Below are 19173 nucleotides of genomic sequence, written 5' to 3' on the forward strand. Positions count from 1 at the left end.
GGTCTCCTGCAAAGAGCCTGTACAAACCAAGAAGGGACAATTTGAGGGAGCTGGCAGATTCAAGAAGTCGCACACTACAAAAGGAGAAGTCTCCCTGCTCTCTGCATCACCCACCTTACTCCGCTGCAGGGAGCAGGCTGTTCTCAGCTGTCCCATGTGGCAGCTGGAGCAATGCTCCCTTTCCCATCCTGCTTCCTACATACTCTCTTCCATCAGCCAGCACACCCACAGAGCAGAAGCTGGATGGACTGTGGAAAAAATCACCCCAAAACAAGCTAGAGCAACTCAAGAAGAAAATCCAGGAGCAGAAGCAAAAGCAGCAAGCGGCATCTCAGGGGCAGAAGTGCCTGATTTCTTCTCATGCCAAAGAGCCAGTGCAAAAAAGACCCTTGAAGAGAAAAGTGTGCAAAGTGGCATCTGCTCCTCCTGCTCTACATTACAGAGGTCAGTAGTAGCCCAGCGTCTATGGAGAAAGGCTGAAACTGTGTTACCTAGCAGTGCTTTGGCATAGCTGAATAACTAAACACGGCTTCCACCCGACACTTTGGTTTATGTTGGGCAGCAACTACACTCATGTGATAAATTCATTTACTTCTGCAGTCCTTGGGGGAGCTGTAAACCTCTCTGTGCTATACACACCAATCTGAGTTCACTTCTCCGTGGGATTTACTTCCCAGCATGCACAAATTTATAAATTTCTTTCCACAAAATAGGAAAGAATTTGCCGCAAATGTATTCTTTTCTCCTCTTTCTTCCCACATTCTTCTTTTGAGAGATGGAATGGGAAACAGCAGCACAGTAGCATGGAGAGGCATCACAGGTATTTAAAGCAGGAATTGTGCACTCTAGAGGTATTAGAGAGGATTTAACCGTTCCTTCAGTGAAAGCAAATATCATCAGACTTCCTTATCCTGATTTGCTGCTAAATATGGGCCTGAAGAACCATTCACCTACGGCTGTTGCTTTGGTTTAGCATGATTTCAGATCTCAGGTTGCTGTAAGAAATGCATGGGCTCAAGAGCGAGGGCTGCCTACAGCCTGTCTGGTTAGCCTGCCCGTTTGGCCATCTCTTCAGCTAGCAGGGGATTACTGAGGGTGTATTAGACTGGAAAAGACAAGCTGAAAAGCTGTACATAATAAATCTTATTGCCATAATAGCATTAGTGTTAATTCATTGGGCACTACGATCCCCATCACACCCCACCAGCTTCCATGGGCATTTCCCTTAGGTTTGTTCCAGATCACCTTTTACAATGATGTTTGGAAGCATCTGATGATGCTCACCTCAGCTCTTGGGGAGCACATGTCCCTGCTTTCAGCTGAACCAGGCAGCACTTTCTGTCATCAGTGCACAATTTTTCCTCTTAATACCCAGAAGCCAAAGCCACAATCCCTGCTGAGCCTCTTTCAAACATTCTCAGGGGACGGCTAGTTTTGTTTGGTTTCAGCCTAGGTCATTTTACATAACTGAGTCAGGGAGCTACCAGACAAACAATTCAACTTGTACAACAGAGGCAGCCTCTGAGGCTGAAGTTTAACAGCTCCAGATGCTCGGTTCAGATGCAACTTGTTCAGTTTGTCTGAGTACTCTCTCACTGAAAAACGCGTGTCACAGCTGCTTTGCCACATATTGCCTCAGTCAGAGACCTGCAGCCTGGCCTGGGAAGCCTGCTTCTGCTTTTCACACACACAGGAGCTCACTTCTATCAGATACCAGCATCTGCACTTCCCCTTGTAGCCTCTCAAGTTTCACATCTCTGCTCGTCTGGGTTTTGGTGCTGTGAACCTGAAGTCTGCTCTCTACTTGCCTGATGAAGAGCACAGAATACCAGTCAGAGAAGAATTTACCATCCCTAGATAAAGGAGGGATCATAAAAAAGCCCCCGAGATCCCAGGTTAGCAATGCTGTATCGTAACAGGCAACGTGCCCAAGCACACAGTGTTTGTGTTCTCTGCAGAGAAAGGTTAGTCTGGATCTCCAGAGAGATTCCCAGGGGAAAGGTGTCCCCCTGCACCCCCGGGATGTGCCAGTTAGGTCAGGGCTTTTGCACAATGGATTGTTTTATAGGTAGATGGGGTAATGGATGTCAGCTCAGGGATCCAGGCCAATACTGGCTTTGATGGCTCATCTCCAGTACCATAAAAAAAGAAGTCCTACTTGTTTGGTGACCAGTGTCGTTAAAGACTCTCGCTTTTGCATTCCAAGTGAATGGAACTGGATTTGGCTCATTGGTGACAGCAGCCATGTCAGAACATTGCTTTTAGCTGCACACTAATTCTTTTCTATCTTCCCCCCACCCTGATTAAAGACCAGAGAAAGAGAAGCTCAGCACAAAGAATTCAAATGCAAAGCCAGAGGCAGCCTTCACCCAAGTCTGTTCTGGAGAAAACAGCGACAGGTAAAGGTAAGAAATCATCAGAAATTACATGGACTGATGGACAAAACTACTAGAGGTCAGTGGCACCTAGGTGCTCCCCTGCCAAAATCTTCATCTGGTAAATAATACCAGATCCTAGGATCCACAGTCAAGGACCAGAGCATAGTTAGACCAAGCAGGTAATCAAGAAAACCACACAGGGAACAGACAAAAACATTTGTTCAAAGAAGCAGAAGATAACCACTGGCAGCAGAAGGTCACAAGGCTGAGTTTCTGGGTTAGCTGCTGGTGAATCCTGCAGAGGCTCCCAGGATGAGGTATCAGATTTTTGACAAGTCCCTTCCACACGCCCCCATCCCAGGCGCTCTGTGTGCAAAGGATTTGTGGCATAACCCATGCCTGTGCCCGCAGGTGTTACCCAAATCCAGCCTTTGTTCCCTGTGACAATTCATCACACCATTGCCCGCAGCAGTTGAATTCCCGACCTGCTAGGATTAAAAATCATCAGCAATGAAAAATACGCCATACATCCTGGGTGGGAAGAGCTGTCTGTCACGTATTCAGTTCTGTGCTCCCTGATGGATTGAGTGCCACCAAAAGGCAGGGATTTCCTGGCTTACAAAATAGGGAGCCAATCAAAGCAGTGAAAAGTCAGATGAATTATCCACAGCCTTACTGCAAAGTCAACAGCAGGAACAGGAATCCCAGTCACTGATTCTTGGTTTTCTTTGACCGGTATCTCTAAGTGCAGATTTGGGTGACTGGAGTAATTTTTATCCATTTTATGCTATCACTTTGCGTAGGAAATGGTTGTGTTCAGACTTTGTGGGGAGCAAGGCAAACAGTGGAAGCACTGTGGGCACAGCTCACTCAAAGGTGTTGGGTTCCACACCAGCCAAGGTGCTGGATACGTAACTTGTGCAAACCAGGAAGAAAAAACCCCAAGCTTTTTAACAGCATGCAGGTGAAATTATGAGCATAGTGGCATCATGTGCTCTACTACCTAAGTACTATTTAAAATGCATGAAATATATAATAATATCGTTCTTCCTCCTTTTTTTTTTTTTGTTTTAATGGATTGTTTGAAAAACGGCTTGATCTTCCTCTGCAAGTGGGTCATAATAAGACCATGCCACATGAAGCATTCATCATTGTAACTGCCAGTGTCACGGTGTCTTTATTGGCTATTAGTTTCTGTCAGTGAAAGAGCCAAGGCAGGGCTACAAAGAGATGAATGAGGGGCAAGGGTCAGAGCCAGAGTACTCAGGAATTTGATGAATTATAAATTTGCTGTAGTTAACAAAAAATTAAGTCACAGCAGCTATAAATATTCATCTGTTCATAGGTAGGAAAAAAGCAGGAGAATATTTAAATCAAAAGATTTTCTTCTAGCAACTCTTTCCATCAGAAATGCAGGCTGCTCTTGAACTTTAGCATAAGGGTTTCTGTAGTTAATAAACACTGTGTAGATAAAATAATTAATTGAAATTGGACAACATGGTGAAGCAAAGTTTGTTAGATCTACATATTAATTTCTCAGTTGCATTCAGAGAAAATAAGACAGCATCCAAAATAAATGCATCCAGCATTTTAAGTGCTGCTAAAACAGAAAATGAAATAATACAGGAAGGTGTTTCATTAAAGACACTGATGGATCTCAGCCCTCCTAAGCCCAACAGTTCCTGGTAATTCCAGCCGTGGTTCCTGCTATCAGACGCTGAACTGCACAGAGCCAGGGAATGATTCCTCTGAAGGCTTCCCAAGGAAGTCCATGTGATTATCAGAAGTGACTTCAGCCCCATAGAAAGTGAAGCTTTTCCTTGTCTGAAAAACATGATTCCCATTGTGACCTAAACTACAGATTAACATGAGCCCCAGAGCCTGCTGCAAATGCAGCTGATGCAGTTGGCCAAGGGACAGAGCACACAGCTGAGAAGCTCCTGCCTTACAGCCATTGCTCACAAAGCAAAGGGGAATCACAGGACAATCCCATTAACCAGGCAGTCTCTGAAAGTGCTTTGAGTCCAACGGGTGGTTCTCGGAGGCCCTGCACTGAGCTCAGCACACAGACAGGTTTCCTAAACAAAAGCTAGAAAAGCCATCTCACTCAGTTGAACCAGACCCTTGAATTGAGGCTGATACTGACTTAAAAGTAAAATATTTTCTTTCAAAAAAATGCTTGAATATTTTTATTGAGGGAGAATTTGGTGGGGAGGATTTCCATGCAAATCCCCAACATGTACCTGGTTAGCCACCCGCTGCAGGAGAATTGTTTGCAATAAAAACACGGTTCCACCATTGCAAGTATTGGCATGCTGTGAATGCAATCGGAAATTATGAAGTAAAACAGTGATAAATGTTGTCAATTATGTGACACCACCTATTAAGCAAGAATAATTTGTGCTGCATACTGCATCATTTAATTTTGCATTATACATTGTCCCTCATCCTGTATCATTCATCGATCCTTCCACACCACATCCTGCTGATTCTCACCAGTTTAAGAATGAATTAGTTTAGTGAGTTTGAAGTAATCACAAGGAGAAGAATATTTTCACTACCCCCCTTTCTCCAGTTCTCAAATCTGCTGGTACCTAGTAAGTACCAGCTGTCTGCTGCTGCCATCATAGAAGGATGCTCTCAGACACTCCTCTTTGTATTCTTGAGGACTCTGAGAGTCAATGGTTTCTGAGTAAAACTTGTAAGAATTGTACAAACAATCTACAAGTATTAAATCATTATTATATAAATTACCTGCTGACTGACACTTTTTTGATCCCTTCACCTTGACTGCGATTCCTGGAAATCACCATTGAAAAGATTTATAATAGAGTTACAATTTTCTTTTTAGAGAACATGCCAGGGTTTAGTAATTAAATAAAAATCCTCTGTTTCAGATGCAAAGCTGCCAGGTGCTTCTGCATGGAGAGAAGGTCAGAAGTTAGCTAGAAAGTTGCTTGGTCCACCCCCTGCATTTCCAAATCTGAGGAGAAGAGCTGAAGTGCAGACCACAGCAAACACCTTAGGTACGGTTGCCTCTCTACAACCCTGCTTGTTTTGGCACACAAACAAAAAAGTGGTTTATTAAAACTTGCAGAAATAAGAGGTTTCAAAGCCCTTCTGAGCACCTATCTGTAGTAACTGTTCAAATAACTCACTTGTCAAGTTAACAAACTACACATCATTTGTACAATTGGCCACTGTAAATTCAAATATCACCCTTATGGATTTTTCTTCTCCCTAGAATATTGCAGATATTACAGCAGATGTACAAGCCTGGGCTACACAGGTAAGTCTTCAGACCTACAGTAGGAAGCAGGTTTTGAGGTGCATGGGATAGACGCAGGAATTGACACATCTCTGAAGTAATAACCCCACTGTTGTTTCCAAATGCTTTCCACAGAACCTGATAGAGGATTTGTAGCAGTGCCAGTGATGCAAAACAGCTCCAGAGAAAAGGGAAAAGAAGCTGTGGGGGAAAGCCCAGGATTTAAAAGCTGTGTGGTTCCCCACAGGAAGCCCATCGAAATGGGCAGTAATGCACCCACCAAGGATACAAAACAAATACTCAGGAACCTACACTTGCAAAGCCAGTACCATGAGGGACACAGACAAACCAGCTTCCCAAAAGATACTGTGAAAGAAAAGGTAGAAGTTCTGCAGCGATACCTAGGGATCTGTTCTCCTTCATCTGGATCTCGGGACGCAACTCCCTCTGCTTTCAGTGGGCAGAAGATGCTATCTTCATTAACAAAGGCTGCAACCAAGCCCAGCACCTCAGGAAGATGCAGCAGAGGAAAAAGCACATCTCAAAGACAGAAAGGCTCAAGTAGCCCTGCACAGAAAGGATCTGAGAAAGAAAACCTTAAGCACCCTTCAAAAAAGAGCATAAACATTAAAAAACCTCACCCCTACAGCTCCAAAATTGTTCAGGAGTTTATGTATCAAAAGAATGAAGAAAGAAAGAAAAAAAGGCTAGAGGAGAAAAAGTCTTTGGTGCAGGCCATGGAGATGAGAAATAAGAGATTGCAAGAAGTTTACAGGAAGCAGAAAGAAGCTATGGGAAAGAAAACATATTCTGACCCGATGCACAAGCTCATCAGGGAAATGGCTTCTGCAAAAGAAAGTCCTCAGTGTAAACGTGAGCAGGTAAGTCATAAAGGAGAGGCAGGCTGAAACTCTCCAGTCTTGGTCAGTACAGCACCATTCGGGAGATGAAACACTTCATCCAAACTCTTTGAAATGTCAGGGAGAAAAATGTTTTATGTGGAAAAAATAGAGCTATTAACTTCTAATTATGGCAAGAACTCCAAGTTTCATTAGTAAGGCTGGAACCTTTGACTTCAGGGCCAAAAGCCTGGAAATCATCATTTGCTTGAGCTAAAAGAACAGGTTTGCTGTTTGATGCCTGCTGTTTTCCAGTTACATGAACCAGTTATTAAGTGAAACAAAAGCCAAACCTTTCCCTGACGTTGCCTAGCTATTTCATGCTTACACTAACACTCACTTGTGTTTCAGGAGCAAACCAGTGCTGGAATCCTGAAGAGCAGTTCCATGGCCTGGGTGGATAAAACATCCTGTACTCTATCAAGTAAAGATCACAGAGGCAGGTACTCAGACTTAAAAAGGATCCTAGAAAGCCTCTTTCTCAGCACACACTGCAGACTTTTCACAGTATAGTGGGTCTACTCTGCATGTGTCAGCAGCTCATGCTCCATCCTGAATCTATCATTCAAGAAATGTACCTATAGACAGAGAAAGCTGTTTCTTTTTCTTTTGTGAAGGGCTTTAGCTGAGGATACTGGTGTGCACAGAAAGCTACGGTTACTTTGTCTTTATGCTGCGACTTTTCTCCTTTTTGTTTAAACAGGAATCAACTTCTAGAAACAGTTCAGTCACCTAAAAAAAGAGAGGCATTAGCTTCTGCAGCACCACTGGAATCCGAATGCTGGTTTCTCAGTCCACTGAAATGTGAAAACTTGAGGAGCTGCTCTCCCCCAGCTCTGCATACGCCTCCTCTGAGCTTTTCTCTTCCTCAGAAAGATGCAAAACCTTACTCCAAGGACTCAACTTCTGGTCTTTCTCCATACAGAAGTAAAGAGGATCGAGTGAAAGCCATACACAGTCTGTCCAAAGAACTCACAGAAAAGATTGAGATGGCAACTAAGAGACTGAATGCAGCAAGCTCGGTTAGAGACTCTGCTGACAAAACATTGACAGAGACAACTTTGGACCCTTACAATGGGTCTCCTTCTGTCCTAGAACCTGAGACAGCCATGGATAAGCAAACCAGGACAATGACTGTACAAATGCTTCTGGATGCCCCAGACCATGATGAGTTACATGTGTCATCAGATAGGGAATTTCATGGACTGGATAGGATTAGCCTTGTGGGTAGCACCGAGGGAGCAACTGCCCTGGACAGACAGAAGAAAATACCTTTGCCTGGTGGGAGTGCTGTAAGCAAAGAATTAGCGTGGGTCACTTATAACGCAGGACAGAGGCATCTCGACACTGGGGAAGACCCGAGAAACGCATTGCAAGGTAAGTCATGTTGACATGATGCAAGTGAGACTTGGATGCCACAGCCCAACTCTTTCCAAGCCACAAAGTGGTGCCTAAGCCTCCCTTCCCCTTGGCTATTAGAACTGCTGCATCTTGGGAAATCCCTGAGCAGTGGGTCTTCTAGGCTGTATCTATACTGCTCAGAAGGAGTGCTTGTTGGAGCCTTGAGTGTTTGCAGCTTCTTCTCTGCACAGCTCACAAATCTAACACCAAGAGGAGCCACTTGCACCCTCAGCAAGCAGCACAGGCTGCCTAGGGACCCTCTGGCAGCAGCAATGCGAGCACCACTCCAGATGCTTTCAGTATGTTTAGATCAGTAGGGCTGAACCATGAAATTCCAGCAAATCACATTCAGAAGTAATGCTCTAACTTGGGTAATGATTTCATTACTTTCTTCTCATTACACCTGTGAAACTACATCTCTTAATTTTATCTGTGGCTTTGCCAGTGATTTTGGACACATCGCTTTACCTTCTGGTGCCAGGCTTTCCCAGAAGTAAGAAAGGAATTACAAGCCTTATCCCATATATTTAGAAATCTGTGGATAAGAAGAGCTATGCAGCAGTTAAGTGCTCACATGCAAGGAGGCAGAGAATAGATGCCAAAGCTCAGGCTATTTCAATTCTACAAAGAGCATATTTATTAAATGCCTTCATTTGTCTTTTTAAAAGGTTTTCCTGTGAATAAGGGCTCCAAGGTGGACATAAACCTATTGCATGAAAAGCCAATAACCAGCCCAGCCTCTCCACCTCACAGATTCCTCACTGGAAGGTAAACAAATCTGGATATATTATTCTTTGCTAAATATACTACACACATGCACATGCAGTTAAAATAAATAGCACCAATTCAGAGTGAAGCCAGACTGCTCTTTACTCCTCACCCAGGAAATTGCCAGGCAGGCAGATTTTTGACAAGATGAACTGGAAGAGGGAACCACCTCTTTGGGGAGAACTGAGAGATCGATAGGAATGAGAAGGATGCCGAGGGGAGCCTTTACCACTGTCTACAAATACCTGAAAGGAGGTTATAGCAAAGCAGGTGCTGGTCTCTTCTCCCAAGTAACAAATCATAGAATCATAGAATCACCAGGTTGGCAGAGACCCACCGGATCATCGAGTCCAACCATTCCCATCAATCACTAACCCATGTCCCTCAGCGCCTCGTCCACCCGTGCCTTAAACACCTCCAGGGAAGGTGACTCAACCCCCTCCCTGGGCAGCCTGTTCCAGTGCCCAATGACCCTTTCTGTGAAAATTTTTTTCCTAATGTCCAGCCTGAACCTCCCCTGGTGGAGCGTGAGGCCATTCCCTCTCGTCCTGTCCCCTGTCCCTTGGGAGAAGAGCCCAGCTCCCTCCTCTCCACAACCTCCTTTCAGGTAGTTGTAGAGAGCAACTACCTGAGTTGTAGATGATCTCAAAGGTCTTTTCCAACCGAACAGTTCTTTGATTTCTATGGTTCAGCTGGGATTTTCCGGAGAGATGGGTGCCCCCTAAGGGAGTTCTGCCCCAGATGCCCCCTGCCAGCAGGAGACCAGGAGAGCTGGGGGGGGTTCAGCCCCGCCGGGGTCGCTGCGGTACCGACACTGCCCGCCAGGGGGCGCCGCCAGCACAGCCAGCGGGGACCCCGCAGCAGCGCAGCCGCTTCTGAGCGCTCCGGGCGGGCCGGGAGGGAGCGGGGGAGCCGCGAGGGGGGTCCCAGGGCTGGAGCATCTTCCGTGCGAGGCCAGGCTGAGAGGGCTGGGGGTGGTCAGCCTGGAGAAGAGAAGGCGCCGAGGAGACCTTAGAGCAGCCTCCAGTGCTGAAAGGGGCTCCAGGAAAGCTGGAGAAAAAAGCTCTTGATCAGGGATTGCAGGGATAGGATGAGGGGGGACAGTTTTGAGCTGAAAGAGGGGAGATTGAGATGAGATCTTAGGAAGAAATGTTTTCCTGTGAGGGTGGGGAGGCCCAGGTTGCCCAGAGAAGCTGTGGCTGCTCCCTCCCTGGAGGGGTTCAAGGCCAGGTTGGATGAGGCTTGGAGCCCCTGATCCAGTGGGAGGTGTCCCTGCCCATGCAAACCATTCCGTGATGCTGTATGGCATTGCGCAGGAGTAAACTGATTGTCTTTATGAGTACCTAGTTACATCTCCACTAAGCTTCTTCTTGCAGAGGGTTAAAGAGAGATTTAATCAACTGAATAATATAAATTCACTTTTCGTCATTGTGTTCACCTTGCTCCAGAAATGAGTGAAAACCTCCCATTGCTGCAGCTCTACAGGCTGTGTGTAAGTGGAGCAACACCTATTCACAAACACCAGGTTTTGTTGAACAGGACACATGTCAGAGCATGGTGATTAGCATGGAAAATAGGCTTTGAAGCAGCAAGTTTAGAAAAAAGGATTACATTAATGAAAGTTGTTTTCAGTCACTTTACATTAATTAATTGTTTAACGTAGATGTCAGTTGATAGAAACCCCTTTGTGTTTAGCCTGTATCTTGGAGAGCAAGGACATACTTGTATAACTGCCCCAGGTGGGTCATCTCTGGTGGCAGCATGGGCCATGTAGGAACTTGCTAATTCAGACACAATCACTGACTGCAAACCCGGCTGTGACCCTGTCCAGCCATGAAGGACAAAGCCGGCGTCCCCGCAGGGGCCACACATCTCTGCCGAGAAGTCTGCCCTTAGAGGATAAATCCCCTGAGCCCTGGAAGATTAAATATGCCTTGGACAGGCATTACAGAGGAAAGGACATATGTGCAGCAAACTGGCCACCGCGTCGCCAACTTCCCATTCAGAGGAAAGGATGCGGTGTTGGTGCTGGGGGACCCTGGCGCAGGCGGGGTCCATGTGGTCTGTGCAACAGGCAATTCCCCGGAGCCTGGGACCGAGCTGGTTGTACCAACCTGCTTGCAGTTAAACTGCAGAAAGCTCTAGTGGGAAGACAAGCATGTTTTTTTAACTGAAGGCAGGATATAAGGCACAGCATTCTTTTTAAGAAGATTGTTTACAGTGCAAAGTAAACAAGAGGAAAATGAAAATTAGAGCGATAAGCTCAGACAGCTCAGCTTACCAAAGTTATGAACAGTAATTACTGGAATTACTGAGAGTTAAAACCCTGTTCTTTGTGCGCAACTACCACATTCACCCAGGTCGGGCTGATTTCTGCTCTGAGAGATCAGTTGCAAGGATTATGGAGCTGTTGTGTCACAGACGATGGCAAATGTACGAAACATGAGCACTTGGCACTTGGAGTGGGCAGTGAAGAGAGTCAGAACTGCAGATGTACTGCACCTTAGAGAGCACAGCCCGCCAGGCTGAAGGAAACGGTGGGGTCCATTACTCTTGTCTTGATGCATGCGTGTTTATATGCAACTCTAATTCACAGTAATGGAAGGTAGGTGTGGAATCCTGTTGGCCCCAATGGGAATAGCCCCTCTGCTGTAATGGACAAGCATCAGACAGAGTAGAAATAAGACAGATTGCAGTGATTTCCTGAACAATGTAATTACTGAGAAAGCAAAGCTCCCCGTGTGTTGGAGCAGTGGAGTCAAAATCCTCACAGAGCAAGAGAGAAAAAAAACCTCACCAATAAAACCACTCAAACAATAAATCACACCCCTGTTGCAAGTGCTGTTTCAAAAGATGAGGAGAGGTACTTGCAGATAAAATATCACTGTATTTAGAGATTAAAAGTGGGAAGTGTTGCTATATTGTTCTTCTGCTCCCGAAACTTCCACACTGTGAGTCCATGAACTCCATAGGGAAGAATGTTAGAAGGAGGGAAGGAAACCAGTCTCTTGACTAGCATACAAAAACTAACAGGACTCTGCTAACAGGTGGGAACATCGCTGTGTTCTTAGACCTTGGTAAATCTATGCCTGTGTAGCTCATCACCAGTGTAGCCAGAGCTAGGATAGAAAACATGAGAGCAAAAGCTCCTGAACTGGGTCTGTGCTCTTGACTTCCACTGTTGATACCAGTGACAGCGAGTTATGTGTCCATACTTGGCTGCAACATATATTCTCTTCAGGAGTTCACCTAAACAAAGCCACCTGATAAAAGCAGACTCTTTGTCAGCTGCACCCACAAATACAAAACATCCCATGTTAACCAAACCGGTGCTCTTAACCATGATCTTACCCACAGCCAGTTTTAGCAGCACAGTTCTATGTTTACATCTTCAATTAGAGCTGTGAAAACAGTGAATCATGTTCATGCAAGAAATCCCGCAGGTGCCTCTTTCCATCAGAAATGTTCTCATTTCATGCACGGCTGCTCTGCCGTCCGCAAGGGCGGCTGGCGGAGATTTGTTGCTAATGCAAATGACTCACTGATGGGAATTACCCAAACTGCCAGAAAAAGTGGATGCAATTTCATCCTTATTTTGATCCAGTTACCTTCAGAAGGGGCTTTCTCTTACATTCAGTGTCTCCTGAGAGTCAAAAAGATCCAAACGCTTTGCCATAAGCACTAGTGAGGGGGCAGAGCAAGCAGCTGCCGGGCAGAGCCCTGATGTGCTGAGCTATTAGATCAGAACTCTGCCTCCTACCGCGAACCCAATAATGCTTTCTCTTTAGCTGTTACAAATCCAAAGAGTCTCATCTGAGAATTGTGATGCCCACTGCAGAGCTGGTTGTGTCTAGAGGAGAGGGGCTGATGGCCACTCCTGTGTGATCTCAGTACTTTCTGTAGAACCTGCATCCATTTCCATTGATGTCTACAGTAGCCTTCCCAGGAAATAGGAAGGATTAGATCTGGACCTTGACATCAGCCTTTTCAAAGAGAAGCAGGCAAAGGAAACAGTGGCTTTGACTAAAAAACTAACACAACATACATGCAGAGACAATCCTCAGTGCATTTGCCCAACAAGCATTAGAACTGCTTTTTAGGAAATCCCTATTACCTTTTCTCTTTCTCTCTCACCCACTTTTTCTCCCACTTTCTGAAGACTACATCCAAGACGCGTTAGTGGGAGCTGTTCTAATCGTTTTAGTAGTTTCTGGGTCATGAAAAACAAAGAAAAGCTTATTAATGAGAAAAATGAAATGAGATTTCCCTAAGCTGATTGCCGATTAGAAAAAAAAAATTCACATTCATTTTTCTGTATAAAAAAGAAAACATCTGTCACTGTTTCAACGCGTCTCAGTGCCCCTGCTTGTGTTTCAGCTGAGGCTTCATCAATAAATGCCCATTTTCACACCTTTCTTCTTAACCTTTTTAGTTAAGCTCAGATAGTTACAGATCAAAACAAAGTAAAACCAGTTAGCTGAGGTCTTTGTGGGGATCACAGGATCTGATGCTGACATTGGTTTGAAATATTGAAGTATATGTGGCGAATCTTAGCCATGCTTAGCACATGTCCCAGAAATGCTGGAACAGAGAGCAGCGCTTTAGCACTTCTTGTTTCTAAAATGATTCCAAAAAGCTTTGCCAAGGTTCAGAGCTACATTGTGCAACTAAGTCCTAACAATGGCACAGATTGTACAATGCAGCCCTCATAAATTAAGCTTCAAAGCTGCAAGGTGGTTGTTTGTTTGCCACTAGGATGAAAAATATCGAGCTCTTTCAGAGCAGTATTTAGAGTAGGTCAAGAGGAGCATTGTTAGCGTTCCTGACAACAGCAAGGTGCAAGAAATGGGATTTTGTACATCGGCAGGTATGACTTTTCAGCGTCTCTTGTTTCCATTTAACACAATTTAATAAGTGATAGCTTTGTTAAAATGAAATAACCATTTTCTAGTTCAAAAGATTGCTTATAAACATGTACAATCTGAAAAACTCTCAGAGTAATTGTTGTTGTTGCCTTGACACAGCCCACAGAGGGACTGCACAGCTCAGAGAAATCACTACCGGTGTGAGACCACTTTGAAAATTCAGAACCGAGAAGAAATTGCCATTCAGGCACCCAGAGAGAGCCTGCGGACACCCGGCAGCCTCGGGCTGCAGCCCTCTGCCACCTCCAGCCCTGGCGCTGAGACTCACCACGGCTTTGAGCAGGACTTGGGTAAGGTGGCATTCCCCAAAGCATCAGAGCATGGTGGTTACTCAGTTCCCACCCCGGTGCTTCTTATGCTGTTGCAAAAGAAAGCACAGCCCCTTTGTAGCAAGAGAATTCTGAACACCCTAGGTCTTCTAGGGTGAGGCGGGTGGGGGGGTCCAACAGCTGGTTCACACTCCAGATTTCAAAGGTGAAGGATGAATATACGGAAAACTGTCCCCTCAACCTTCAAGTCCAGTTTAACAGATACAACCCACTAGAAAACGCAATAGGAAAGCTTTTCCTTTTCAGTGCAGTGCTGTGTTATCTCCCCGGTGTGAATTCAGCAGAGCGGCGCCTCAGGTTACTCCTGTGCCCTTACACAGAGACAGCTACAGATGACCCCAATGGAACAAACTCCACTCAGATCAGAGATGTTTTTAGCACCTTGCAGCCTCATCTGAAGGTCTCAAGGAGCTTTGCAATTAATTCTTCTTCATTACCACATTAGATAAGTGAGGGATACTATACAGCAAGAGACACCAAGGCGCAGAACGCTTACAGGGGTTAACAAAGGGTGCAGCTGGATGGAGAGATCAGCTCGGAATCCTGCAGGGCTGGCTAAGGTGAGGGTGAGGTGCAGGGCATCACCACTCTGCTCAAAACAAATGTTTGCATGGAAAGAAGGGAAAGTTTGTGGCCGAAGGGGTTAAACGGCAAACAGTAGCATGCAGGCCACTCTGAAAAGATCTCTGCCTGCTTCCACCAAACAGTAGCAGATGGTGCATTGTTTTAAGGGCTTTTTCAGAGACAAAAGAACAAGATCAGATAACCTTTCCTCAAAGAGGGTACTTACAAAAACGCTTTGCTCTTATTAAGGATTCTTCATTGTTTTCCTCACAAAATTTTATATGTAATATTGGATTCTGAGGTGGTGGAGAAGCCAGCATTGTTTGCTACTCTTCTCCCCACGCCCCAGGGACTTGGAAGGCATCTTACATGATTGGACTGTAAGTCTGTTGTCTGAAGTGTTTACCGTAAGCAAAAGACATTGTATTTATTTAACATTAATAACTAAGGGCTCCAATTCTGGAAGCTATTTGGCAAAAAGACCCTGCCATCCACTATTCACCACGGGGACAATAGGAACTGCTGCCCCATGTCTATGCCAGGAGGAACCTTTACCTTCTCCGAGCATTTAAGGAGCTGACACCTTTGAGTGAGCTCAAGCCCAAGGTTTGACTGCAAACCAGCAGTTCCAGTCTGGGCCATATTGCTGCAGATGAGGCCCAGAACTGTCATTCTGAAGACAATGTGGGTTTGAAATATGGGTCACAAGTGAATCTGTCCCCCACTCTTATCAGGAGAAGGGCATTCAGATGCAAGGCTGCATTGTTTGCTATAATGCATCACACCAGCAGTTGATTCTGTTCGCTTTCACAGAACGCAGAAGTCACCGTGTGGATGCAGCATAATGATGTGCAATTACACAACTGCTGCAACATTTCAATATTTACCTTCAAATACCACTAATTGCTTGCCAAAGACCTGAAACATTTTCTGTACTCTATATAGTTGCCAAAATAATAAATTTCATTTTCATAGACAATAAAGCACAAGATAGGAAGCAGATATTCACAAAATATTTGTAACCATTGGGCTTGGGGTAAGATAGTGAACCTAAGTGTTGAATTTTCTTTTTAAACACAGCCAGTATAAAAATCCGGAGTTGTGAATGCTTCAAGCACATGCTGTGATGAACAAAAACCATCTCCACAGGCATCATTGGAAAGTATTTCACATAACTCTTATATGCATCTCTAACCAGTTTATGCATAAAACTCAGCGTAACCTGGTGAGGAAGTGGTTTGCACATCTCAGACACACCACTACATAAAGCCTTTCCATCATTCCCATCAGGTCACTTCCACAGGGAGCTGGGAAGATGAGCTGTACTTTCCTAGGCACTGCAGCACACCCTTTGAATATAGCCAGTAGCACCCAAGTTTCTGCATTGCTACTGAATAAGGGAACTAGGTGATTAAAAGCCCTGTTTTCCCTGTGCCCTTTCCTACAGCCTTGTGGCTGAACTGTGAGCTACATAGAATCACCAGGTTGGAAAGAACCTCTGAGATCACCGAGTCCAACCATAACTATCTGCCACTAAACCAACATTGCACTAAATGAGCCAGAAAACTCATTTCATCAAGCCAGACTTTTGTTTCCTTTGTTTTCATATTTGAAGGTGAACAAGGTTTAAGTTGAAATTGATTGTTAAAAAAATATTCTTCTAAATGTTGAAGCAGAAGCATGGCTACTGGTTTAAAGTCATTTGCATTGGGAAAGGAACGTGGATGCTTTTCATTATTCTTAAAGCACAGAATTTTCACCTGGGTTGCAAAGAAGATATTTGTATGTAACGTCTTTCCCCTTGATATATTTTCTCATATCACTAGAGGGAGCTGCCTTCTTGCTTGTAGCAGAGAGAGAAGTGATTAAATTAGTGGAATCAGCCAAGAAGTGTAACAGTATGGTTTCAGCCAATTGTCTTCCAACTGATAGTTCTGAGATAATACGGCTCCTCATGTTTTGCGTCAAAATCCTACACTGTCTATTACATTTTACAAAACTTCTACCTGGTAAAGCTTCAGTGATCTCCATCAAACATCTTTAAAGCCGTCTGTACTGGTGGCAGTGTTGAAGCACAGCGTAGTATGCTTGACTCTATGGCAGGCCACACAAAACTTGCTCTTTGGAACTGCTCTCACTTCCTTTGACAACAGTTTTCTCCCTCTGGACTGGTTTCTTTCCTACCTACAAAATGTGCTTGCACTGTTTATTAGCTGGCTGATAAGTCATCCTATAGCCTGTGTGTGCACAAGTAGACTTTGTCCCCTCCATGCTTCTACCCCATAATATGCTGTTACTTGTCAGATGCCACAGTAAAGCATGTGGGCACATGTGCATTTCTCGCTCTGTGGACTACAGTGTTGCTCTGCTCTTCAGGTTGGGGCTTCGGTATCCATCCTGGAAGTGTAGTGAGTTGAGGGAATTTAGTATAATTGATGAGCAATAGAAGGAACATTCTATGGAAATTCAGGGTTCTGGTTAGGTCCAGATCCAGACCCAGCTCTCTCTCGCCAGGCTGCAGCAAGAGCTGCTCTGTATGCAACACGCCACACGTGGAAGGGGCAGCAGCAGGGTGAGGCATTGCCATGTGCTGCAACATCTGGCTGGAGGCTGAACTCCAGCCAGCCCTCCGCACTAGAGGATTTAGTTATAAACACAAAATATGCAGAGGACAGGAGCAGCACAGGCCACACTAATCCCCTTGTTTAGTAAGCAGCTACTCTTCAATGGCAAGTGGGATACCAGGCATATTTATAGAAAAGAGAAGAAACTGATTCAGCAGGCGTGGAAATGCAGATTCTCCAAGGTACTCAAGAATGCTGATCAGCCCATTAATTTTCCTGAGCGCGCAGTTCTTGCTGAAGAAGGCCCAAACAGCCATCCTGTGTTCACCTGTGTTAAGTATCTCAGCTGTGACCAGGAGTTAGCAAACCTCTTTTCAGTATCACCATTTCCCCATCATCACTACAGCTCAGTTCCTGCATGCTATCAAAGTACTGAAATGCCTGGGTGGTATTTCATCCATCCCTTCCCTTGCCTGAAAAGCATCCTAAACCAATAAAGCCATTGAGCAAGCATGGTAATTTTAGAGATGGAAGGATTGCCCTGACCTGGATATCAAATGGGTCAACTCCTTCTGGATCCATTGCTCCATTCCATAACAGCATTTAAGGACTTTTTACACCCCATCTTCATACACCTCCAGGCAATAATGTAGTCAAAGTTGGGCTTACATCTACAGCTGCAAGTATGTTTCTGTAATAACTGGTTTGGACTGATTGCTGACGTGGGCAGAAAGAGTAAAAGCTGTCCTTGAGTAAAGCAGCAGTAAGTGCTTCTGCCTAGCTTCAAGTGATTAGAAAAATGAGACTTTTAGCCCGGCTTTCTTAATTATATGTCACAGAGGTTCTACAGGGCTTTAGAGAGATTCTGCAGGTGCAGCGGAAAGTGATTTAACAAATAGCATTTTTTTAAGAAGACAGAGTGTATGTGCAGTGGAGCTATCTGGACACATGGCAAAATGCCATTCATCATAACATAAGAGGATGTGAAATTTGACCAGATTTTTTTTTTTTTTTAAGACAAGATGTTGCAACACAAGAAATGCGTCTGGAAATAGCACGGTTATGAAACTTGTGTTCAAAATGAGTGAAAACAGATCAGAACAAACTTTTTTTTCACTTTGTGATCAATCCCATTGGAACTGGATGGTCTTTAGGCCCCATCCAACCCAAGCCATTCTATGATTCTATGAACTTAGCATCAATAAATTCAACTGGAAAAATTTTTACTAATATGACCTTATTTGTTAGTATTGAGGGAGACACCTTCATGTGGCTTTTGAAAGGGATGAGCTGTCTGTGCACCCATTGAAGATATGTTCATTTATCTTTTTTGTATTACATTGCTTAAAAACAGTAAAGTAAAACTTCCCTGTAGAAAAAACAGCTCTTTTACCCACAAGATTTTCCTAGATACACCATTTCACATAATCCTCTCTGGTAACTATAAGCATTAAACAGTCTAAATCAGTCCTCAAAATTAGGAAGACGGAGGTAAAACCAAAAATCTTTTAAAAAGGATGAACTCTTTATTGGCTGTGTGATTTCTAGGTAATTCAGCACTGCTTTGCCTTTTGAAACAGCCAACCCCCCCAGAACAGGGAGATATCTTTGATTTCATTAATGCTTGAGATTTTCATCCAGTCCTTTGATTCTGAAAAAGTAGTGGGATAAGAAAAGCCTCCTGTAGTAACACCGTAAGCAAACTCTGCAACCAAGCTGTTTATAAAAACACAGCAGCATTCTTATAGCAAACCTGCCTCAGGCTTAACACAAAAAAAAACCCATCCTGGCATGCAAAGAAGCCCACATCTCTGATCCTTCTATGTAAAAGATCCTTCAGTATTTAAAGCAAAAACCAAACCTTTCATGCCATGGGCTTATCCTGAGGCACAGAGTAATTTGGATTCAGACGATCTGGGTAGAGATAGAGATTTTATCTCAAGTTTCCAAGTCAAACCTATTTCTATTTATGACCCACACTTCATTTATGACTCCGGTTGCTGTGACAGTGGCACAGTACAGAGTAAACACACAACCTGTTTGCATAAGCTTAGCAATTCATCTGAGAAGCTCGAAG

General features: G+C 44.4%; 1 protein-coding gene across 1 annotated transcript; it reads left to right on the top strand.

Moving 5' to 3' along the window:
- Nucleotides 1-5279: 5279 nt before the first annotated feature.
- On the top strand, nt 5280-15659 carry LOC138729417 (centrosome-associated protein 350-like). The gene is made up of 7 exons (XM_069873643.1): nt 5280-5404; nt 5782-6527; nt 6897-6988; nt 7249-7922; nt 8615-8714; nt 13739-13929; nt 15613-15659. Exons 2-7 carry the CDS (start codon nt 5814-5816, stop codon nt 15657-15659), a joined length of 1818 nt encoding a protein of 605 aa, XP_069729744.1. The 5' UTR covers nt 5280-5404; nt 5782-5813.
- The last annotated feature ends 3514 nt before the right edge of the window (nt 15660-19173 follow it).

The sequence above is a fragment of the Phaenicophaeus curvirostris genome, chromosome 20 (assembly GCF_032191515.1).
Source record: "Phaenicophaeus curvirostris isolate KB17595 chromosome 20, BPBGC_Pcur_1.0, whole genome shotgun sequence".
NCBI classification, from domain to species: Eukaryota; Metazoa; Chordata; class Aves; order Cuculiformes; family Cuculidae; genus Phaenicophaeus; species Phaenicophaeus curvirostris.

Coding starts and splice junctions, on each gene's coding strand:
- LOC138729417 (XM_069873643.1), top strand. CDS start 5,814: ATGCAAAACAGCTCCAGAGAAAAGGGAAAAGAAGCTGTGGGGGAAAGC. Junction 8,715..13,738: donor CACAGATTCCTCACTGGAAG/GTAAACAAATCT, acceptor GCCTTGACACAG/CCCACAGAGGGACTGCACAG. Junction 13,930..15,612: donor CGGCTTTGAGCAGGACTTGG/GTAAGGTGGCAT, acceptor TTTTAAACACAG/CCAGTATAAAAATCCGGAGT.